The sequence below is a fragment of the Agelaius phoeniceus genome, chromosome 21 (assembly GCF_051311805.1).
Source record: "Agelaius phoeniceus isolate bAgePho1 chromosome 21, bAgePho1.hap1, whole genome shotgun sequence".
Lineage (NCBI taxonomy): Eukaryota > Metazoa > Chordata > Aves > Passeriformes > Icteridae > Agelaius > Agelaius phoeniceus.
Genome location: NC_135285.1, coordinates 7790213 through 7809727, shown reverse-complemented (window position 1 = coordinate 7809727; position 19515 = coordinate 7790213). Strand labels below are relative to the sequence as shown.

Sequence of the window (19515 nt, the reverse complement as noted above, 5' to 3'; positions counted from 1 at the left end):
ACAGTCGCACTTTACGGCACCTTTTACGACAGTTTTGCTTTACGGCACCTTTTATGACTCTTGGGACACAGTGGGAATTAGACTCTTTATTAGTATCTCCCGCCGGGATTTGGCTGCCGTGGAGCCGATCCCAGCTCTCAGGGCGCTGGTTGAGCTCTTTGCCGCAAGGGGGATGCCCGCAGCAGTTGCCCCACCCATCCCGTTGGTCCCTGCTGTCCCGGCTGCCGTGGTTCCCGCCCCCGGTTTCGCCAAGCTCGCGGCCCCGCCCCTTAATCCCGCCCCTTCGAGCCGCCGACCGGCGTCACCGCAGCCCCGCCCCCTGCTGCCCCTGCCGAGCGGCCGCTTTCTCCCTGCTACCCGCGAGTGCGGCCGCTCCTCCCGCCTCCCCCCAGTTCCCCTCGCCCCCTTTGCCGACACGGCGCCGGTGGCGGCCCAAGTCCCGTCGCTGCTGCGTCTTTGCAGTTCCCTGCGGCTCCCAGATCTGCGGTGCCGAGCGCGCCTGGCGTGGCCGCGCTGCGTCCCCAGCGCCCCCTGTGCGCGCTGCTGCCCCCCCACCCTGGCGTTCAAGCGCCTGCAGCGCACCCGGAGCTGCCCACGGCCCCCGCGGCAGCGCAGACGCCCACGGCAGACCGAGTCCCTGCCGGCGTCTCGGCGCAATCCCCCGGTCCCGGCACGGCACCGCTTGCGCTGGGACCGGGGCCCCCCGGCCCGCCGAGCCGCCCCGTGCCGGCGCCGCGGCGTCTGCACCGGTGGCTGCTGCCTCTGCCGTGCTTGCCGCCGCCCCTGCCCGCCGGGCCAGCCGCCACCCCAGCTCCCAGCGGCTGCACGCCGCGCTCCAGCCGCCGACTGGCCCACCGCCCGCCGTGCCCCCTCCGCGGCAGCCTCCCGCCGCCTCCCCGCCGCTCCTCCCGCCACCCGGGATCATCTCCCGCTGACGAGGCCGCCCCGCCGCCGCCCGTGGCCGCTTTGCCGCTCCTGCCGCTGCCGCTGCATAGCCGGCCGAGCCGCGCCTTCCCCAGCGCAGCCTCCCACTTCAGAGCAGCTGGATGGCGCGGCTCCGCCGCCTCCTGCAACCGCGGCCGTCCCGTCGTTCCCTGCCGCGGCCGCAGCCCCGTCTCCCGTTGCCGCAGCCCCGTCTCCCGTTGCCGCAGCCCCCCCGCCGCCATCACGGCTTCCCTAGTGACACCACCCACGCATGCACAGTTGCTACAACCGCCCCCGCCCCCCCCCCCCCCCCCGCACCCCCCCGCCCCAGCGATATCACTCCGCGCCGGCTCATCCAACCACAGCGCCACTTCCGGGATCAGCCGCACGCATGCGCAGTTCAATTTGCACGGCGCGCCGCCGCCGCCGCCGCGGCCGCCGCCCCCGCCGCCGCCGCGGCCGCCGTCCCCGCCGCCGCCGCGGCCGCCGCCGCCCCCGCCGCCGCCGCGGCCGCCGCCGCCGCCGCGGCCGCCGCCCCCGCCGCCGCGGCCGCCGCGGCCGCCGCCCCCGCCGCCCCCGCCGCCGCCGCCGCCCCCCCCCGCCGCCGCGGCCGCCGCCGCCCCCCCCCGCCGCCGCGGCCGCCGCCCCCCGCCGCCCCCGCCGCCGCGGCCGCCGCCGCCCCCCCGCCGCCGCGGCCGCCGCCCCCCCCCGCCGCCGCGGCCGCCGCCCCCCCCCGCCGCCGCGGCCGCCGCCGCCCCCGCCGCCGCCCCCCCCCCCCCCCCGCCGCCGCGGCCGCCGCCGCCCCCCCCGCCGCCGCGGCCGCCGCCGCTTTATTAGAGCCCGGTCCCGGTCCCGAGCCGCTGCGCGGCCACGGCCGCCATCCCTCTGCCCTGGCACGCCGCTTCCGCCGCCACCGGGTCCATACACGGCACCACAGCGGGCGAAAACTGCAGCCTTGTATCCTTCCGCGGTATTGTTTTTAAGGGTTATTGTTTTTAAGGGTTAACCCTCTGTTAACGTGGGTCCTTTTTCGGGCTCGTGCTGGCCAGAAAAAGGTACCCGAACGTCCGTAACTCTTTGTGTTTGTTGTCTCATATTGTCCTAATTCAAATTGTCCAAATTATTATTACTCTAATTGTATGACTATTTTTATAACCCTTTTATTACTATTAAACTATTAAATTTTTAAAAACAAGTGATTGGCGTTTTTCACGGGGAGGGTGGAATATGACAGCTGCTTTAATAAATACAGGACAGACAGCGAATTATTTTGCCCCTGCAAATGCCAACCCTTTGATCCCAACACAAAAGAATTTCGAAAAAGAACTGTTCCCAAACAGCTCCAGAGTCCCCCCAGTGTTTGGGACAGATTTCTCGACCCAAAATGAGACACTAAACCCTGGACATTCACCAGCATTAATCCCAAAATTAGAAAACTCACAAAAATCTTTTGATAATTTTCAGCTAACAGACTGGGATGAAGTCAGAGGCCAGATTTGCAAAGAAGAAAGTCGAAATCCTCCGGTGAACCTTCCCTATCCCTCCTCTCCCCTTTCCTGTCAGCCACAAGCAGCACCCACTCCTCCTGCCAGCCCCCTGTCCCCCCTGCAGCAGCCCCATGCCTGGTGCAGCCCAATCCATGAGTGGTTGGAGGTGTTTCCATCCAGGCCAGGTGCCTGGAGTAGGGCAGAGCCCTGCCTGTTGGAGCCCTGCTGCTGCAGCTCTGGCAGCCTCGGCTTCCCTGGTGCTGTCACTTCCCGGGCCCAGCAGTCGCTCAGATTCCCGTGGGTTACCGTGGGCTGTATTTATAGTTTGCTGGGCTAAAAATAAAAGCCCCAAGTATTGGGTTCCCTGATTCCAGCCTCATGGAATAAGGGATGCCCAGGAGCCCCCAGGAGGGGTCTGGTGGGGGATGTTGCCTGGGGCTGTGATGCCTTGGGGGCTGCTCCCATGGAGGGTTGATAAAAGTTTATTTTTTGGAGATGATGGAGCTGCTGCATCACTGCCTGCTCTTGCTCAGCACAGAGCCTCGTGCAGGACTCTCATCCCACTAAAAATACTTCCTCTGTCTCATCAGGCTCAGTCTAGCAGAGCCTGTGAGTGGAGGGGATGGAGGCATCCGTGCTCCTGGCTGTGGCTACCAGATGGCACGTGAGGAAACCCCGCACGGCCCAGCTCTGAGAAAATGTGCTGCCAGATCCCTCTGAAAAACCTCTCTATGTGCAGCATTGGTTTGTGCTGGTGCTGAGCCCCCTGTGTGTGTGCCCAGCAAACATTCCTGCCTGCTCCTGACTGGTTTCCAAGCCAGGTCCCTCTGCAGCTCCCACCATGCCGGACACAAGTGCTGGGCACTGCAGGGCAGTGTTCCAGAGGGAGGATGTGCAGGAGAAACGGGCCTGAACGTGAGGGGTCCAATGCATCCCCTCTGAGGAGAGACCTTCACCCAGTCCTGGTGCCAGGGGAAGCCAAAGTCAGTAATTTCTCAATTGTTTTCTTAACCTGGGGCTTTGTGAACAGAACTGAGCTCCAAGGGCAGTATGGGGGAGCGGGATCTTGTCTGTCCCTCTGGCTCTGTCCCAGTCCCACCACGCCACCAGCATGGAGCAGCTTTCAGAGCCGATGGGCTCCAGCATCTTCCCCCTCCTGTCTCCGTGGCTCACCTGCAACAAAAAAACAAAACAACCAAGATCCCGGCGTGGCACTGCCTTGCAGGGCTGCATCTGAGCGCTTTCCCCGCACAAAACCTTGCAGCTTTAACCAAAAGCAAAGCAGGAATATCTGCTGCCAGACTGGCTGTACCCTGGCTATTCTGTACCACTTCAATGAAGGAGCACACTGCCCGGTGTGACTTGTACACAGCAATGTAATTAGTCTTTGCAATAAAATACTGATGCTCAAACGTCTCTGCCCCAAGGAAGGGCTTGTCCTGTCCTCCTCCCTCAAAATGCCAGCACCTTCCTGGAGAAAGAGGGATGGGCCTGACTGTGGGGGAGTTCATACTTTCTGTTCACTCTGGGGATTGAACTTTACTTTGACAAATTGGTGAGCGGCTGAGGGGCCAGGGCTCAATTTTGAAAAAACCTCATTCCTTTGAACCTGTGATTTGAAACTGTTGCACTTGCAATTATAATTTGTTGGGTTTACCACTGTTGTTACAAGTAACAGCTTTAAAAGCAACTGTAACAGCCCAAAGGGCCTCCTCAGTGGAGGAGAGGAGGTCTTAACTCCTTTTAAAAAAGAAAGCTTGGCCTTCAGGTGTGCTCAGAACACACTGGGGAATGCACAAGATCTAGAAAACGCCAGTAGCTCTTGAATTTTTTGGGGCTTTCTTTTGGTGGGAGCAATGCAGCTGGCAGTGGCCAACTTCTGTGCACCTGAAGCTCTGCCCCTCTGCCAGCTGCCTTCAGTCCTTGTTACCTGCTAGCTGGGGAAGTCAAAACAGACCTGAGAAGTGCATCAGGTAATGAAGACAACAAACACTACACCCCAGGAAGGGAATTATTCAGTGCCAGAAAGTGTATTTTCCTGCTGGCTTTATTTCCAAGATGACCAGCAAGGCTCAGTGCTGAAGGCATGGCTCAGTATTTTCACTCCCTCTGGACAAGCAGAAGGGCAGAACCTGCCTTAGGGACTCCAGGAGCACTGGACTGCTGCTTCTCCCAGCATCTCCTCAGGCACTTCTTTTATTTCCCACATGGCCACCAACCTGTAAAGAGTGCACTCCCACACACAGAGAGATTTGGGAATGCAGCTTCTCCCATGTTCTGGTGTGTTTCCAGCTGGTTTGGATTCTGGGCTCGCTCTTGGGAGTTTGCTGAGCTTGCTGGAGGGTTTCTCAGCCAGCAGTTCTGAAAATGCAGCAGTGGCTCCCAAACACCCAGAATGCTGCCTTCCAGCAGTCAGTGCAGAGAACATCATCAGCTTAGTACAAGCTCTGCCTTCCCAGATCCTGATGCTGAACCCTTGACTCTCAAGGAGCAAGAGCAGAGACAGTTCTGTCCACAGCAGCCACACTGCTTACTGAGTTCACACATAGTCCAGAATTTCTGTCTCCATTTCATTTTCACTCCCATCAGAAGGCTTGAAGTCCTCTTCCTCCTCCTCTTCATCATCCTCATCCTCTCCAGACTCATATGCCAGCTGCTCTTTGCCATCTTCACTACTTGTTGTATTTGAGAAAAGAGCTTAAATTGGGAAGAAAGAAAGACACTGTTATGCCTCTCTCAGTGCAACCTGGGGGCATTTGCAATTAAGTTCACAGAACCTGTGAGAGGAAGGCAGCAGCCTCAGGGGCACAGCTAATATTGCTCATCTTAACAGGAGCTGATCAAGGCCAGAGCAATCCAACTCCACACTCCAGGAAGGAGAGCAGAACAGCAACAGAGCTGCAGTGCTGTACCCCCTCTCCTGTGTCATTCTGACCCAATTCACTGGGATATTATTGCTTTGGCCCAGCATCATCAAGAAATAATTTTCTCACTTCTTGGTCAATCAATAATATCAATAAAAAGTAAAATGCCACCAACAGATACATCAGTCAGAATTAAGATCTTGTTTATCACTGTGCAAAAGACATTTAAAAGCTGAAGGGCTTTTGATACTGGAAAGATGAAATAGAAAACCTTAACTCTCAGCCATCCCTAATGCCAGCCCACATTCCCACTGCAGGCCAGCAGCCTCAGCTCCCACACTGGAATGAGCCACATCCCAAAGAACACAGAGGATGCAGAACACTTCTGCCTCAGTGCCAAGCACAACATCCTCATGTTCAGAGCATCCTTACCAGGTCTGGTGGATCTGATGATCTGCTTTATCATCAGGGACATGCTGTCCCTGAGGTCATCACTTGTCTTGGCAAGGCACCACCCGTCCCGCTCTGTGCATTCCGACTCGGTGCCGTCATTCCGATGGATGATCTTCTGCAGGCTAAAGAGAGCAAAAGGGAAGGAAACCTTAATCTTCTGCACTCAGGTGTGAGTTTCAAATGAGACACACTGCTTTACTGCCATTTCCTTTCACTGAGCTGGAATAGCACAGTTGGTTATCCAGGGTAATTGTGAGATGGGAAAGGAAGTTCATGTGTGAAAAAACTTTTCTGTTTTTATTGAGCAACTGAACACCTCTGATGTTCCTGCTCAGGGGGAGAGGGGTGAATGGACAGGGTATAAACAACAGGTTTTGAAATCTGTCTGTAAGACTCAGCTGTCAAGAGTGCAGTACCTTTCCACATTTAAGTCACACAGCTGGTAGAACATCTGGCGGTAAGGGGGCAAGGCTCCTTCTCGGAAAACGTAGACAGATTCCTAAGAGGAGGAAAGAAGGAAAGGATTCATGTGCATTTTATGCTGTAATAAAAATACTTCCAATGGGCTGATTCAACAACATGGCTCTTCCATGAGAAACAAGTTATAAGGCATAGATCTGTATGTGGCAGAAGATAAAAGCTGAATGAGGAAAGCCCCAAAATGTCCCTACAGTCACATCAGCACTGCTGTGCAGAGAACACACTTCACCTCTCCAGCCTGCAGCCCTTCTGCAGCCTGTCACTGCCTAGCAGTGCATCATGGGCTTCATTCAAGCAAAAAGAAGGAATAGTAAGACTCATTTATTTATTTATTCCACCCTGTTGGATTTTGCAGCATGACCTCATAAAGACATGGTGATTTTTTTTGCACTTCGCTGCCCATGAAGTTCCAATTTTATCAAATGAAGCAAAATACTCCTCACATCTATGATGAGGGTGGAGAGCAGCAATCCCACCATGCAGCATGTAACAAAATACACTCAGGTGGTGTTCCATAGTGCCATATCCAACTGGGAGCTTCCCAGGCAAACCTGAGCACATCAAATCACTCACAGCTGATCCCTCTGATGACTGATAAGCCAGGAATCATCCCTATTTCACTGAGATATTTCAGTGAAATAGGGATATTTCTGTACCAAGATTTTGGTATAGAAAGTCATGCTTACCTTCAGCTTATACCTGCTGGAGGGGGGCTTTTTTGCCCCAGATGTACCAGCTGAACCCAGCCCCTGTTTCAGGTCATGGACACTGACTGTGTGACTTCCTGAAAGGAAAACAAAGAGTCCTAATGAGGGACATCTTTCATAATGGACTGTCACTTCTCTCTGTTGATTCAACAAAACCAGACCAACCAGAGCATGTGCTTTGTTCATTCTTTAGAGATGTTACTGGACAGTCCCAGGAAAAGTGCTGACTTGGGCAGCTTTTTCCAGAGCCCATTTCTTCATAATTTTAACCTTTTCTACTCTCCTTTGACATAGAAAAGAGAACTCCCCCATTCTCTGCACCTCAGTGAATTCTGAATTCCCAGTGTGGCTTGCAGAACCCCCTCCTGCCTGCTAACAGATATTGTGGCTCAGCCAGACTCTCACAACACTTCCCAGCAGATTTTTCTCTGGCTTAACAGCAGCAATATTATAACCAGAACACAAGCTCCAGTTCTGGCTCAGCTAGAACACAGGAAGACCCTTCACCACCTGTGACTGGGATGGAGCAAACAGAGAAGCAGAAGAGCCAGGCAGCCCTTCTGGACCATACCTTGTTTCTTGACAGTGATGGGCAAGCTGTAGTTGTACGTGCTGCGTTTTGCTTTCACAGGCATGTCAGTAGCAGCATAACCTAGAGGTGAAAACCAAAATCCAGTCATGAACTGAGGGCAAGCACTCTGCAGAATATCCCCAGCTCAGGAACACAAGGGCTGGACTGGTGTGGGAAGGGCAGGCTGGTCTTTGGGATATGCTGGTTTTAGCAGGGTGGGGAAAAGAGATCAACAAAACCCTTTAACTTGGAAATGTGATCTGATGTCAGTGAGTGGATGCCAGCTCTGTCATGGACTTAGTAGATGGCACCAGAAACTCCTTTTCCTCAACTTGTCCTTTGCAAAATCAAAACAGGGAACCCCATATCCAAGGTCTGAGACCAGCATCCTGCAGGAAATGCTGAGGTCCTTGAGGAAAAGCTGCTATGTGAGCACCAGAATTCCTGCTTGGTGCCTCCCCTGAGTGAGGAGGAGGATGCTCTGCTACACCCACTTGGCTGTGGAACACATGGAATTGTTTAGAATGTGCCAAATGAGGAAAGTGCCATTGCCTATGAAAGAAAGTATAACAGGAGTTTTAAAAAGAACTACAGTAAGCAAGGAGTGCAAAAGGTGACATATTCATCAGAGCAGAAATATGGCAAAAGAGTTTGAAAAACACATAAAAAGAAAAATACTACCAGGATTAACCAGAAAGCAGAGAGAGCAGCTCTGTGGGTTGGGCCCTTTTACCATATTTCATTCCACAGCGAATTCGGAAGTCCAGCACTTGATAAATCTTTGCTTCGGGGTGTTTCCTGGGGTCATACCCAAACCTCACCCACAAGCTTCTCCAAGGACCTGTTAACTGCACAAACACATGAGGGAACATGGTTACAAAAAAGCACCACGGTGTTGCAACTTCATTCAGTAGCAAGGTCCTTGGAAAGTTCTAATATTTTCCCTTCATTGCCCAAAGATACTGGTTTTACCAGCTCTTTGCTCACTTGCCATGCTAATATTTATACACTGAAATATATTTGTACACTTGGCAATCAAAGCACAAATATTTGTATGCTTCTACAAACCAACCTGCAAGGTCACAGCCAAGTACTTGTGTGGAAAAGCTTTGCTACCACTGCCAGGTGAACAGTCACTTGGAGTGACCAAAGTTTTTCTGATTTTCTAAAGCTCCCAGTAATGACTGTTTTGTTGTTTTGAGCTCCTGAGAATCTCTTGTTGGTATTTCTTCAGTGAGTCCAACTCAGAGTACACAAACAATTGTAATTGCTCACAGAAGTACCACTCACCATGTAATAGGCCAAATAAGGCAGCAGCACCTTCAGCTTGTCTGGATGGACACTGATGTTGGCTTTGACTGCATTGCGAGACCACACGGGACGCACCTCAAAGAGCTGCAAGGACAGACAGACAGCCACACATCAGTGGGAAGGGGGTCCCAAAGAGCTGCAAGGACACACAGACAGCCACACATCAGTGGCAAGGGGGTCCCAAAGAGCTGCAAGGACACACAGACAGCCACACATCAGTGGCAAGGGGGTCCCAAAGGCAGAGCAGCTTTCCAAGTGCACTCAGGTCCATATCAGAGCCTTTGGCTCTCAATAGGAGCTGTTGGATGGTGATGTCAGAACTCGTAGGGCTTAATGAGAGTTAAGCCACAGATTCAAAGCTTGTCTTGCAGAACTGAAATGAACACAGCAGTGTCAGCAGCATCTACTCACACTTGGGTCAGTCACTCACAATCACCAAGAATTTCTAGGGAAAAAAAAATCTACTTTTTCCTCCCCAGGACAGTGCTGAGACCAGGATAAGGCACACACCTTTCTCAGCTCTTCCTCCACCTTTTTATCCACAGGATTGGTGCACACTTTCTTCCAGTTCTGTACAGCAGCATCCAGGGGCTTAGTTGGGATTTCCTCATCATCAAAGTTGACAAAGATGGCATTGTGTGGGCGCCGGGCCCTGCTGAGGCCAATCAGGTTCTCACCAGACACCTGGGGATTGTTGTATCCCTCCCTAAGGAACAGGGAAAGACAAAAGGGACTCAGCTGGGTGAGCAATGGGTTGGTTTAACTTTGGCCCAACCTCTCTTGATCACACACTGGTACTATAAAAGACTCTCGTGGCACCACTGAAGAAAGAAAATTTAAATTTAAATAAATCCCAAAACTTCTAAACTACATCTGTTTGCACACTGACAGAGGAGCTCTGCCCTGGCTGGCAGAAAAGCCCCCAGCACTCGGGAATGATCTGTATGAAATGTGTTTTGGAAAGGCTTCGCCCTCTGCATTTGTTCTCCTGGAGCTACTGCAGCTACTCCCTGGGACAGGGGCAAAGCAAGAGGGAGCTGCAGGCACCAACTCAATCTGGAAATTCCTTTTCCCTTAAAAAGAACCAGTGGAGGCCAACAGTGAGAAAATGAAAGCTGTTTCTTGTGGGAGATCTCCCAGATTGTTCTTCTGGCAAAGCCGTTTGAGGTCAGGAGAGCACAGGAACACATGGCATCGATCCTTGGAAACTCTGCCCTTGGCTCCAGCCCTCTGGAAGCAGGCAGGAGCTGTGTCCTGCATCCCATAATGTGTGAGGTGAGCTGGGAGAGGCATCATCTTCACCTCAAGCCCAGCTCCCCTCACCTGGCAAATCCTCAAGTGGAATTTTGCTGAGGTTGCCACTGCCATGCAGCTTCTCGTGGTTTTTTGCCTCTGTTGTGCCAAATCAAGAGGGATGAAACAGCACAAGGCAGCAAATTAAAAGGGTGAAACACATGAAAGATGTATCATGAGAAAAGGCACTGACCTGTGCTGTATATCTGGGCGATAAAAATAGTCCACAGGAGTGTCCAGACGTGAGAAAATAGGTGGTGGGATGTAAAGAGGTAAATCTTTATTGAAAAACTCTTCCTTCTCTGGTTTGAGCATCAGGACTTTGTCATACATGGAGGTTTGTTTGCCATCAGGGCCAGAGTGCATTGCCAGGTACTGGAAGTCAGACATTCCTGTGAGAAACAAAAGTTAAAAAAATGTGAAGTTTGTGTGAATCCAACAATATCTCTCACACTCAACTTTCAGGAGCAGGAGTCTGACAAGTTTATGCAAAGGTTTATCCAGCAAGGAGGCTGTAACAACACTTGATTTTCCTTCCAGTCCTCAGCTGCTTAGGAGGAAACACTTCCCTTTCCCATCAAACACACTCATCCCTAAGCCACCTGCACACAATCCCAAGGGTTACCTTGAAATTTGTAAACAGTGGTGACAATCCCAAGAATCTCCATCTCAAACTGCACTTCTGGCTGGATTTGTTCCTCAGGGTCCAACTGCTGCTTCTTCTTGCTCCTCCTGGTGACCCTGAGCAGCATGGTGGAGGTGGGGAAGCGGTTGGCACACACGGGGTGGCAGTAGGGGTCCTTGGGGCGGAAATACAGCTCCAGCCTTTTGGCAGGGTCAGCGTAGATCTGTCAGCAAGGGGGGCACAGCCCCTGTCAGCATGTCACCCACACAGCCCTGTGCTCCTGTGCCAGCCCCCAGCCCCACACGCTGCTGTGGGTACTGGCTGTGCCCCTCACACAGCCCCAGGGGGATCATCCCTGCCCCACATCGCACTCACATCCTGGGTATCAGGAAATTAAAAATATTATATCCTGGATATGAGGAAGGAATTCTTCTCTGTGAGGGTGGGGAGTCTCTGGCACAGGCTGCTCAGAGAAGCAAGCTGGTCTAAAGGATGGTGTCCCTGCCCACAGCAAGAGGGTGGAATTGAATGAACTTTATGGAACCTTTCAACCCAAACCATTCTACGATTCCATTATTTTACTGCACACCGCCTGAATCCCTGCTCGGGGACAGCAGGGAAGGGGCATCACCCCCACACCACCCATGGGCCCCGCGTGGGGACACGCTGGGCTAGAACGACTCACACAGAGGGTCCCACGCGGAGGCTCGCCCCAGCCCCAGCCCCGGCCTCCTCCCGCCCCATTCCCTTGCCCAGGGCCGGTCTCACCGCCCCTCACCCTCAGCCCAGCGAGCCTGCACATCCCCCGGCCCCCCTCACCCGCGACACCCCCTGCTCTCCTCCCAGCGTCCGCAGCATGGCCCCGACGTCCCGGACGAGCCCCGGGTACTCCACGCAGACCAAGCGCGGCTTGCGGGGCAGCTCCAGCACGGCCGAGCCCCGCGGGCCCCGCTGCCGCGCCGCCGCCATCGCTGCGCGCCGCTCCCTCCCGGCGCCGCCCCGCGCACCGCGGCGCGAAGGTTCCGCCGCACCACGGTTCCGAGGGCGGCCGGGCCGGGCCTGAGGGGAGGGCGAGGCCTGAGGGCGGCCTGAGCTCGTCCTGTCCTGCTGGGGCTCCTCAGCCCGGCTTGTGACCGTAAACAAATACAGAATCACCTCCCCCGTGGGTTGTTGTGTCCCGATGCTGCTTGGACAATCCTGAGGTGAGCAAATGCTCACACTTACCCCTACATTTCTCTGATCGTGCAAGGAGTGTGGTGTTAATTCTCATTGAAATGAGGTTTTGCTCCCTAAGAACGTCACCTTTCATCTCAGCAATGTTTAATGCCACAAAAGGTGGCAGATGAAGGATATGAAGGTGAGGGTGAGAATGTAATTTGCTGCAAGGACAGCTTGGTCAGGACTGACTGTCACAGCCAGAGGAACACATGCTGCCCTCAGGATGTTCCATCCTGCCTGACCTTGACATTACCAAGAAAACTCTGTCACAGCCAACACAGAGACACAGCAAACAAAGAAACAGAGACTCTCAGCTACAAGCAATCCTTTAATGATCTCTAAAAGGTGTTTTTTTCTTAGCTTCAGAACATTAACTCCGACTGGGAGATGTTGGCAACCTGCGGCAGCTTCAGATAGACCGAGTTCCAGAAGGTCACAAAGCGGGACCTCAGGTCCTGCTTCACAGAGTTCTTGGTCATCTTGTGGTTGATATCCAGGTAGTACTTGCTCTTGTCGGTGTAGGCTGGCCAGGAAACAGGCACGTCCGAATGGCCATTGTTGGGATCACTGGGGAAAAAAGAAAACAGAGAAGCTCAGTTTTGAAGTTTTTGGCAGGAATCCTGTCTGCTCAAGTCAGGCTTTAAGTGAGAGGAAAAGAGAGAATCTGACAGTGAGACAAGCCATAGGAATTCTCCCTGCCGGGAATGAGTGCATGACCTGCAGTCTCCTCCCTCCATCCCCACTGGTATCATCCCAGCTTCACAAAGGGACTTAACTTGTATCAACATCAGGATTCAGGAATACAAAATAAAGACATGGAACACTTTGATTTTGGGAATGATCCTGAAAACTTCCTGGACAAAACCAGCAGCCTGAAGGGCTGCATCAAGCCCCAAACGTGGAATGGGAATCACTTACCCACTCCTGGCAAAGTTGGTCCAGTAAGCAATAATGGCCTTTGAGAGAGTCCTGTGCTTGGGCCGGTAGCCCAGAGGGGTGGCAAAGGGCTTCCCAAACACGTACTGCAGGTCATCCATATGATCTGCCCCAACCCAGCGAGGGTAGATGGGCATGCGGGATGGCTCGGAGAACACGTAGCTGTAGGTCTTGCCACTCCTGGGAAATCAAAGAGACTGGCTGAGCAGAAAAAGGGAGAAAAGCAGAAAAAGGGCTGCAAATCCCAACCAACATGCCAAATACTGTCAAGGCCACAGATTCAGCCTTGGAAGATGCTCACATGCATCACTTCACGTGAGGTTATTTCAGGAGAAAACATCCTGAGGCCATTTTTAACTTCCATTTCCAATTCTCACCCTAACCCTCCTCCATGTGCAACACCCCCAGGGCTGAGCTGCTCACTTGGCATTCTGCAGGTGCAGGTTCAGTGCCACCTGTGTGGGAATCAGGAAGATGTAGTCAGTGATCAGATCCACCACTGTCTTCTTCACGACCTCCTGATCGGGTTTGTCACCCCAGCTCTGCGTGTAGATGTTGTAGGTGGCGTTGGCTCCAGCCTCGCCCCTGTCCACGGTGAGGCCTTTGATCAAATTGTACACCTGGTCACTGAAAAGACAAATGATATTAATTAATTACTGACCAGCAGCTTGAGGTAGGGCAGGGCTCTTGCCTGGTCCTTTCTCTTGAAGGCTCTGGACTCGGCAACAAAAGGCCTGGGCACCCCGGCTTGGAGTGACATCCTGTGTGGAAGGTTGTGCCCTGTCCACTCAAGTCTGACTCCTTGGGGTTTGGGAGCTACTCTGAAGAGCAGATGTCTCCTGCTGAGGGTTCTAAGGGCTCTGTCACTCACGCAGTGACCTTCACCAGCGGGCGGTTGATGGCGGGTACATCCACGCCGGCAAAGATGTGCCCATCCATGTTGTTGACCCCAGCCAGGTAATCGATGTCAGCAGCGTTGGCAAAGAGCTTCTCTGGCATGTCTGGGAGGAAATCCCCATCCACAACTGGAGCGAGGGCAACGGTGTGCACCATGGGCACTGCAGGAGACAAGAGCAGAGTCTGTAAGGTGGTGAGGAAACACAGATGTGTGGTCTGGCATATGCCATGACTCAAAGAGCTCAGGAAAGAACAGGCTCAGGTGAATGACAGCTTGAGCAGTGACTTCAGCATGGGCAGGAGGTCACCCACATACAGGGTAAGCCTCATGACTATGGCTGAAGGAGAAGAGCAAGAGATGTGCCAGCCAAATACCATCTGGTAACATCCACAAATCCTCTCCTCCTACAAATTCCTTCCCAAAAAGCACAGCCAAAGATAGGAAAGAGCTGAACTTCTCATCCCACCTGGCCATGCTGTCTGATTGCCAGGACAGCCAGCCCCAGAGTGTGCAGTTGCACAGCAGTGTTTTGGCCACTCTCTGTTCTGACCAAGGCTAAACGCTGTGGTTTGTGACCAGCAGCACCAGGAGAATCTTCTTGGGAAAGGAATCCCCCTAGCACAAAAGCAGCAGCGTTCCTGCACTCCACCCAGCGACTCAAATAGAAATAGCAGGGTATGATCTTTTTGTTTGCTTGTTTGTTTACTCACTGTTTTCTGGGATTGCTCTTGCTGCTTTCACAGAACAGCAAGCCCAAACAGTTGCTTTGAGGCCAAGGCAGTGCCATTGGATAATCCCTCAGCCACTGCTGCCATTGCATGGTGGGCAGTGTTCATCTGGTACAATGTGCATCTGCCCACAGAAAGGTGACTGCAAAAGCTCTCATTAATGTCCCTTTTCTGAAGGGCACAAGCAACATCTCAACACTCCTGGCAGTTGCTCCAGAGTCCTACCAAGAGCCTGGGGAGCCCAGGGTGGCTGATGGCCCACATCATGGGCTGAGGGACTTACTGGGCAGGTGGGTGAGCTGCAGGTGGTAGGACAGAGTCAAGTCCTTGGGATCAGAGTGGCGCAGGCAGTTGGCCAAGACAGTGGTGTTGTCTGTGGAGCAGCCCACCTTTTCTCCAAGCTGTGGCAGAAGAGAGAGAGAAACATCCCGGTGTTAGCTCCCAAAGCCAGGGGTTGTTGTTAAGACTCAGAGCTGTGGGTTGGTTTTAATCTCAAAGCAGCAATTTTCCACAGCTCTGTTGGGTACAGGTCTGGTCCAATCCCTTCCTAGCCCTGCTCTCCTCTAGGGAAAAATTTTTAAGTTTCTACAGTGCTTCAGGCATGATTTGCACGTTACCTTTTTGGCCCAGACAAGTGGATCCCTCTGGATGGCCCAGCTGCACAGCCCAACACCGCTCTGGCTGATGGCTCTCTTGAACAGGCCCTTGTTCTTTGGGGACAGCGTCTGGGGAGCAAAATGGAAACAAGAGAGGTTTGGGTACAAACTTCTGAGGAGACCACAGCCTGCCAGACCCCACTGATAATGCCTGGTGGTGTGGTGTTCAAGAGTCTCAGGAATTAACATTTGAAGGTGAGATGCTGAGAAGGGGGGACATGGAAAGTAAAGGCTGTTTCCCCACATGTCCCAAAAGCAAGAACACCTGGCTGCTCTGGTGGGGCTGATGAAGCTGAAGAAGGAGGAGCAGCTACAAAGCACTGAGGCTGAGCATTGCTGTGCTGGCCAGGGCAGGACATTAATGAGGCAGCAGTGGGGAGGAAAGCAGATGAGTGCCAAGGGGTCCCTGTCTCCCACTGGCAGAGCAGGGGCTCTGATCAGAAACAATGAGGAGAATCCACCTGCAGGGAGACACTGGCAGCACCGGCCGATTCCCCAAAGATGGTGATGTTGTCTGGGTCACCCCCAAAGGCCTTGATGTTCCTCTTCACCCAGCCAATGGCCATGTGCTGGTCCTTCAGGCCATAGTTCCCTGAGGGACAGAGATCACCCGGCAGTGAGCAGGGGCACAGCCAAGCTGTCAAAGTGGGCACCCGGGACAGGGTGCCAGGGAGGGATCGGCCCGGGTACCTGGCAGGTTTTCGTCCCCGGTGCTCAGGAAGCCCAGCGGCCCCACGCGGTAGTTGATGGTCACCACAATGACGTTGCCCCGCACGGCAATCTCCTCCCCATCGTACAGGTAGTTGTCCAGGAAATTGGCTCCCTGGCCGCCTCCAACCAGGAAGGCACCGCCGTAGATATAAATCATCACAGGCATCTTGGTAGAGACTGGGAGGAGAGGAACAGGAGCAGAGTGAGCCCCCACTGAGCTGGGAGGTGCTGCCCCTCCATCCCCTCATCCCCTCCCTGGGCACTGCTCCACCTGCCCTGGGCAGGAGCTGACTTGATTCTCTGCAAGGAAATCCTTGCTCTGCTCAAGAGGCTGCCCCTCCCACCAGGGTGAAGGTGAGTTAGGACATTGTCTGACACAGTTCCCACTTTTCCCCCTGAAAATCACTGCTCAGCACCTGCCCACTATGGAACAGAGCTGCTGAGAGAGGCTGCAGCACAATCTGTGCACACAAGGCAGCTGGGAAAGTCCATTGCACATCCCTGCCAAGCTCGTACCCTGTTTTCTCCCTTGAGGGACCCAGATGTTCAGGTAGAGACAGTCCTCACTCCCACGGACATCAGTCTGTGTCAGCTTCACCTGCATGCAGCGTTTTTTGAATTCCTTTGCCTTCAGAGTTCCTGAAAGGAAAGAGGGCTGACCAGTTAAGTGCATCAGCTCCATTCTCTGGTTGGAAGTTGTCTGCTCACCCATCCTTTCCTCTCTGAGTACAGTGCAATGGCAGCAAAGCCTCCCCAGTCACTGTGCCTGGTATGAGGGAGTGACAAACTGGGAGACCTTCCCTTTTGAACCAGCTCTGGACAGCCAAAGCATGGGGAAGGCAGGTGCAGGTACCATGCCTGAGTTTTGTTACTTCCTGGTGTTACTTGACTTTCTTGGGAACATTTAGACAAAGACTCTCAGACCCTTCAGGAGACAAAGAGATTTTTCTTGGCCGTGCTTAGTCGATGAAAGCAGGCAAGAACATCTTTAGCTTGAGGAAAACCAACTAAAAGAAAGAGAAGCAAGGATAAAGCCCCAAACCAAAGGCATTCAGAAGTTGGACCTTACCATCCCAGCCAGGATGAGGTTGGGGGTCTTCCAGAGTCTTTGGAGGAGCAGCAAAGGGGATCCCTCTGAAGATGTCAACATAGTTCCCAAGGAGTCCCAGTTTCTTGCTCTCTCCTTCCACAAATCCTCCCTCAGTGAGCACCACACCCAGCTACAGGAGGCACCGTGGAGAAGAGAAAATCCATTGCTCTGTCCTTCATAACTCTGGCTTCCCACATTGCCACACATTCCCATCCCAGCCTCCCCATCCGTGCCCTTGGTCCCTCATGGAAAGCCCCCTGGTGCCACTGGAGCTGTGCCTGTGCAGGTGTCCTGCAGGTGCCCTTGGGAGCAGAGAGGCAGCAGCAATTCCCCCACAGCCCCAAGGACAAATGGCAGGAGCAGAAAACCTTCAGCTTTAGGGTGCAAAGCCAGCCTTTGTACTTACTGTGGCAGCCCAGGCTACCCCAAGGTAGGAGCACAGGGCCAAGGCCAGGATGTGCCAGTGAGCCATGGTGAGAGCAGCCCTGAGGGGAAAGTCCCAGCTGGAGGGCTGTGTTTATAAAGGCACCCGTGCAGGTGTGTGTGCCAATGCCATGGGCCAGGATTGGCTCTGGGCTGAAGCAGGGCAGCCTCCACAGCCTTGTGCTTCAGTAGTCTGAGGCCAGTCTATGGCTGTTGGGCATGGCTGTGTGAGAGGCCCACAGCTGCTGCTTGTTTAGGCTGGAGGCCAAACCAAAGTCCAAGAAAATTCCAAGAAAATTCTTCAGTCCAAGAAAATTTCAGAGAAATTAAATCCAATGGAGTCTTGACAAGCCACATCCAAGCACAGGGGGCTGATATAGTATTGAGCTGTGCAGTAGAACATAATATCAGCAACCTTCGTAACACACTGGGGAATGTAAAAGATTCAAATGACAGCAAATGTTAAAGCTGATTCCATCCAACAGCAGCCAGATTGCTCATCGAGTTCACAGAGTCCAGAATTTCTGTCTCCATTTCATTGCCACATCTATCAGAAAGCTTGAAGTTTCCTTCTTCCTCATATCTCTGCAGGCTCATGGCAGCAGCTCTTTGTCATCTTCACTCCTTGTTGTGTTTGTCAGAGAGAGAGGGGAATGGACAGATACAAAAAATAGTTTTGAAATTTGTCTCTAACAGAAAACTCATCTGTCAGTGTGCAATATCTTTCCACATTTAGTCCCAGAGCTGGTAGAACATCTGCTGATAAGAGAAGCAAAGAAGGAAAGGATTCCTGTGCATTTTATGGTGAAATGAGAGTCTTCTCTCAGAACATGCAAAAATGGAGTTTGTGTTCCAGATTTCTAAAAAGGGACTCAGCCAGGTGAGCAATGGGTTGGTTAAACTTTGGCCCAACCTCTCTTGATCACACACTGGTACTATAAAAGACTCTCATGGCACCACTGAAGAAAGAAAATTTTAAAAAATCCATTCAAAGCTACATGCACTTGCACACTGACAGAGGAGCTCTGCCCTGGCTGGCAGGAAACCCTCCAGCACTCAGGAATGATCTGTATGAAATCTGTGTTGGAAGGGCTTCTCCCTCTGCATTTGTTCTCCTGGAGCTACTGCAGCTACTCACTGGGACAGGGGCAAAGCAAGAGGGACCTGCAGGTACCCACTCCATCTGGAAATTCCTTTTCCTTTAAAAAGAACCAGTGGAGGCCAACAGTGAGAAAATGAAAGCTGTTTCTTGTGGGAGATCTCCCAGATTGTTCTTCTGGCAAAGCCATCCGAGGTCAGGAGAGCACAGGCACACATGGCATCGATCCTTGGAAACTCTGCCCTTGGCTCCAGCCCTCTGGAAGCAGGCAGGAGGATGGTTCTAGTGCAGGGGCTCCCTGACTCTGGCTCTCCCCAGGGATGGGCTCCCCATCCTCCAGCCTCTCTGCATGGAGAACCTCAACACACACACCAGGGTCCCATCCCCTGTGACACCCCCTGCTCTCCTCCCAGCATCCACAGCCCCGATGTCCCACACCAGCCCTGGGTTCTCCACATCAGCCAGGCCTGTGGGGCAGCTCCAGCATGGCTGGCTCCCCCTGCTCTCCCCACAGGGTACCAGGGCCTGGACAGACCAGGCCCAGTGTATGGTGTGTGGATGGGGACATGTGGTGGACAAGGTTTGTGGAAAGTTGTGCTCCTTGTCCTGCCCTGCTCAGAGCTGCAGGCCAATCCAGCCCAACCTCTGCCCCAAAACCGGTGGGGAATCACCACCCCCATGGATTTATTCTGCCCCATCAGTTCCTGAGCAATGTCAGAGCATGATGAACAGTCAGGACTGGTTTGCATTTGCCTGTTGCAGCTGTAGCTCTCTATGATCTGGTTGGAAGTAGCAGGAACTTTGATGGTAACACAGGGAAATCCAGAGGACAGGTCAGGATTGGGGCTGTCCTGCCTGGGCTCACAGGGGCAATGAGGAAAAAACAATCCCAGGGCCAACAGCTGGCTGAGCAGGTAGAGACTGGACCCCAGCTGCCAGCAGCTTCCCTGGGACATCGGGGTGTCACAGCCAGGGGAACACACACTGCCCACACAATGGATGTCCTTTCCTGCCTGACCTTAATACTGGCAAGAAAATCCT

The 19515-nt window shown here is 53.4% G+C and overlaps 2 protein-coding genes and 1 long non-coding RNA gene across 3 annotated transcripts; 1 reads left to right on the top strand and 2 right to left on the bottom strand.

Annotated features, from left to right (window-relative positions):
- Positions 1-1721: 1721 nt before the first annotated feature.
- LOC143695575 (uncharacterized) lies at positions 1722-3827 on the top strand. Its single transcript, XR_013184940.1, has 2 exons — positions 1722-2448; positions 3002-3827. It is a non-coding gene; the product is annotated as an uncharacterized LOC143695575 (long non-coding RNA).
- Positions 2060-11711, bottom strand: GTF3C5 (general transcription factor IIIC subunit 5). Its single transcript, XM_054646249.2, has 11 exons — positions 11535-11711; positions 10716-10938; positions 10284-10482; positions 9308-9503; positions 8777-8881; positions 8220-8334; positions 7487-7567; positions 6895-6992; positions 6145-6227; positions 5708-5850; positions 2060-5108 (listed from the first exon to the last, which is right to left on the bottom strand). The coding sequence occupies exons 1-11, from the start codon at positions 11682-11684 to the stop codon at positions 4951-4953; spliced, it is 1551 nt and encodes a 516-aa protein (XP_054502224.2). The 5' UTR covers positions 11685-11711; the 3' UTR covers positions 2060-4950.
- Positions 11712-12290: 579 nt separating this feature from the next.
- On the bottom strand, positions 12291-17638 carry LOC129128979 (bile salt-activated lipase-like). Its single transcript, XM_054646640.2, has 11 exons — positions 17359-17638; positions 16932-17082; positions 16379-16501; positions 15842-16039; positions 15613-15743; positions 15113-15220; positions 14779-14896; positions 13741-13927; positions 13293-13496; positions 12852-13049; positions 12291-12500 (listed from the first exon to the last, which is right to left on the bottom strand). Exons 1-11 carry the CDS (start codon positions 17422-17424, stop codon positions 12296-12298), a joined length of 1689 nt encoding a protein of 562 aa, XP_054502615.2. The 5' UTR covers positions 17425-17638; the 3' UTR covers positions 12291-12295.
- Positions 17639-19515: the final 1877 nt, after the last annotated feature.

Bases quoted from the DNA above. Each gene is read 5' to 3' on its own strand.
- GTF3C5 (XM_054646249.2), bottom strand. From the start codon at position 11,684: ATGGCGGCGGCGCGGCAGCGGGGCCCGCGGGGCTCGGCCGTGCTGGAG. The intron at 8,335-8,776 runs GTGAGTGGTACT...GTGTTTGTGCAG, and splicing joins CTTATTTGGCCTATTACATG to TTAACAGGTCCTTGGAGAAG. The intron at 5,851-6,144 runs GTACTGCACTCT...TGCTCTCTTTAG, and splicing joins TGTGACTTAAATGTGGAAAG to CCTGCAGAAGATCATCCATC.
- LOC129128979 (XM_054646640.2), bottom strand. From the start codon at position 17,424: ATGGCTCACTGGCACATCCTGGCCTTGGCCCTGTGCTCCTACCTTGGG. The intron at 13,497-13,740 runs GTGAGTGACAGA...TTGTCTTTTCAG, and splicing joins CCGCTGGTGAAGGTCACTGC to TGACCAGGTGTACAATTTGA. The intron at 12,501-12,851 runs GTAAGTGATTCC...TTTTTTCCCCAG, and splicing joins ACCAACTTTGCCAGGAGTGG to TGATCCCAACAATGGCCATT.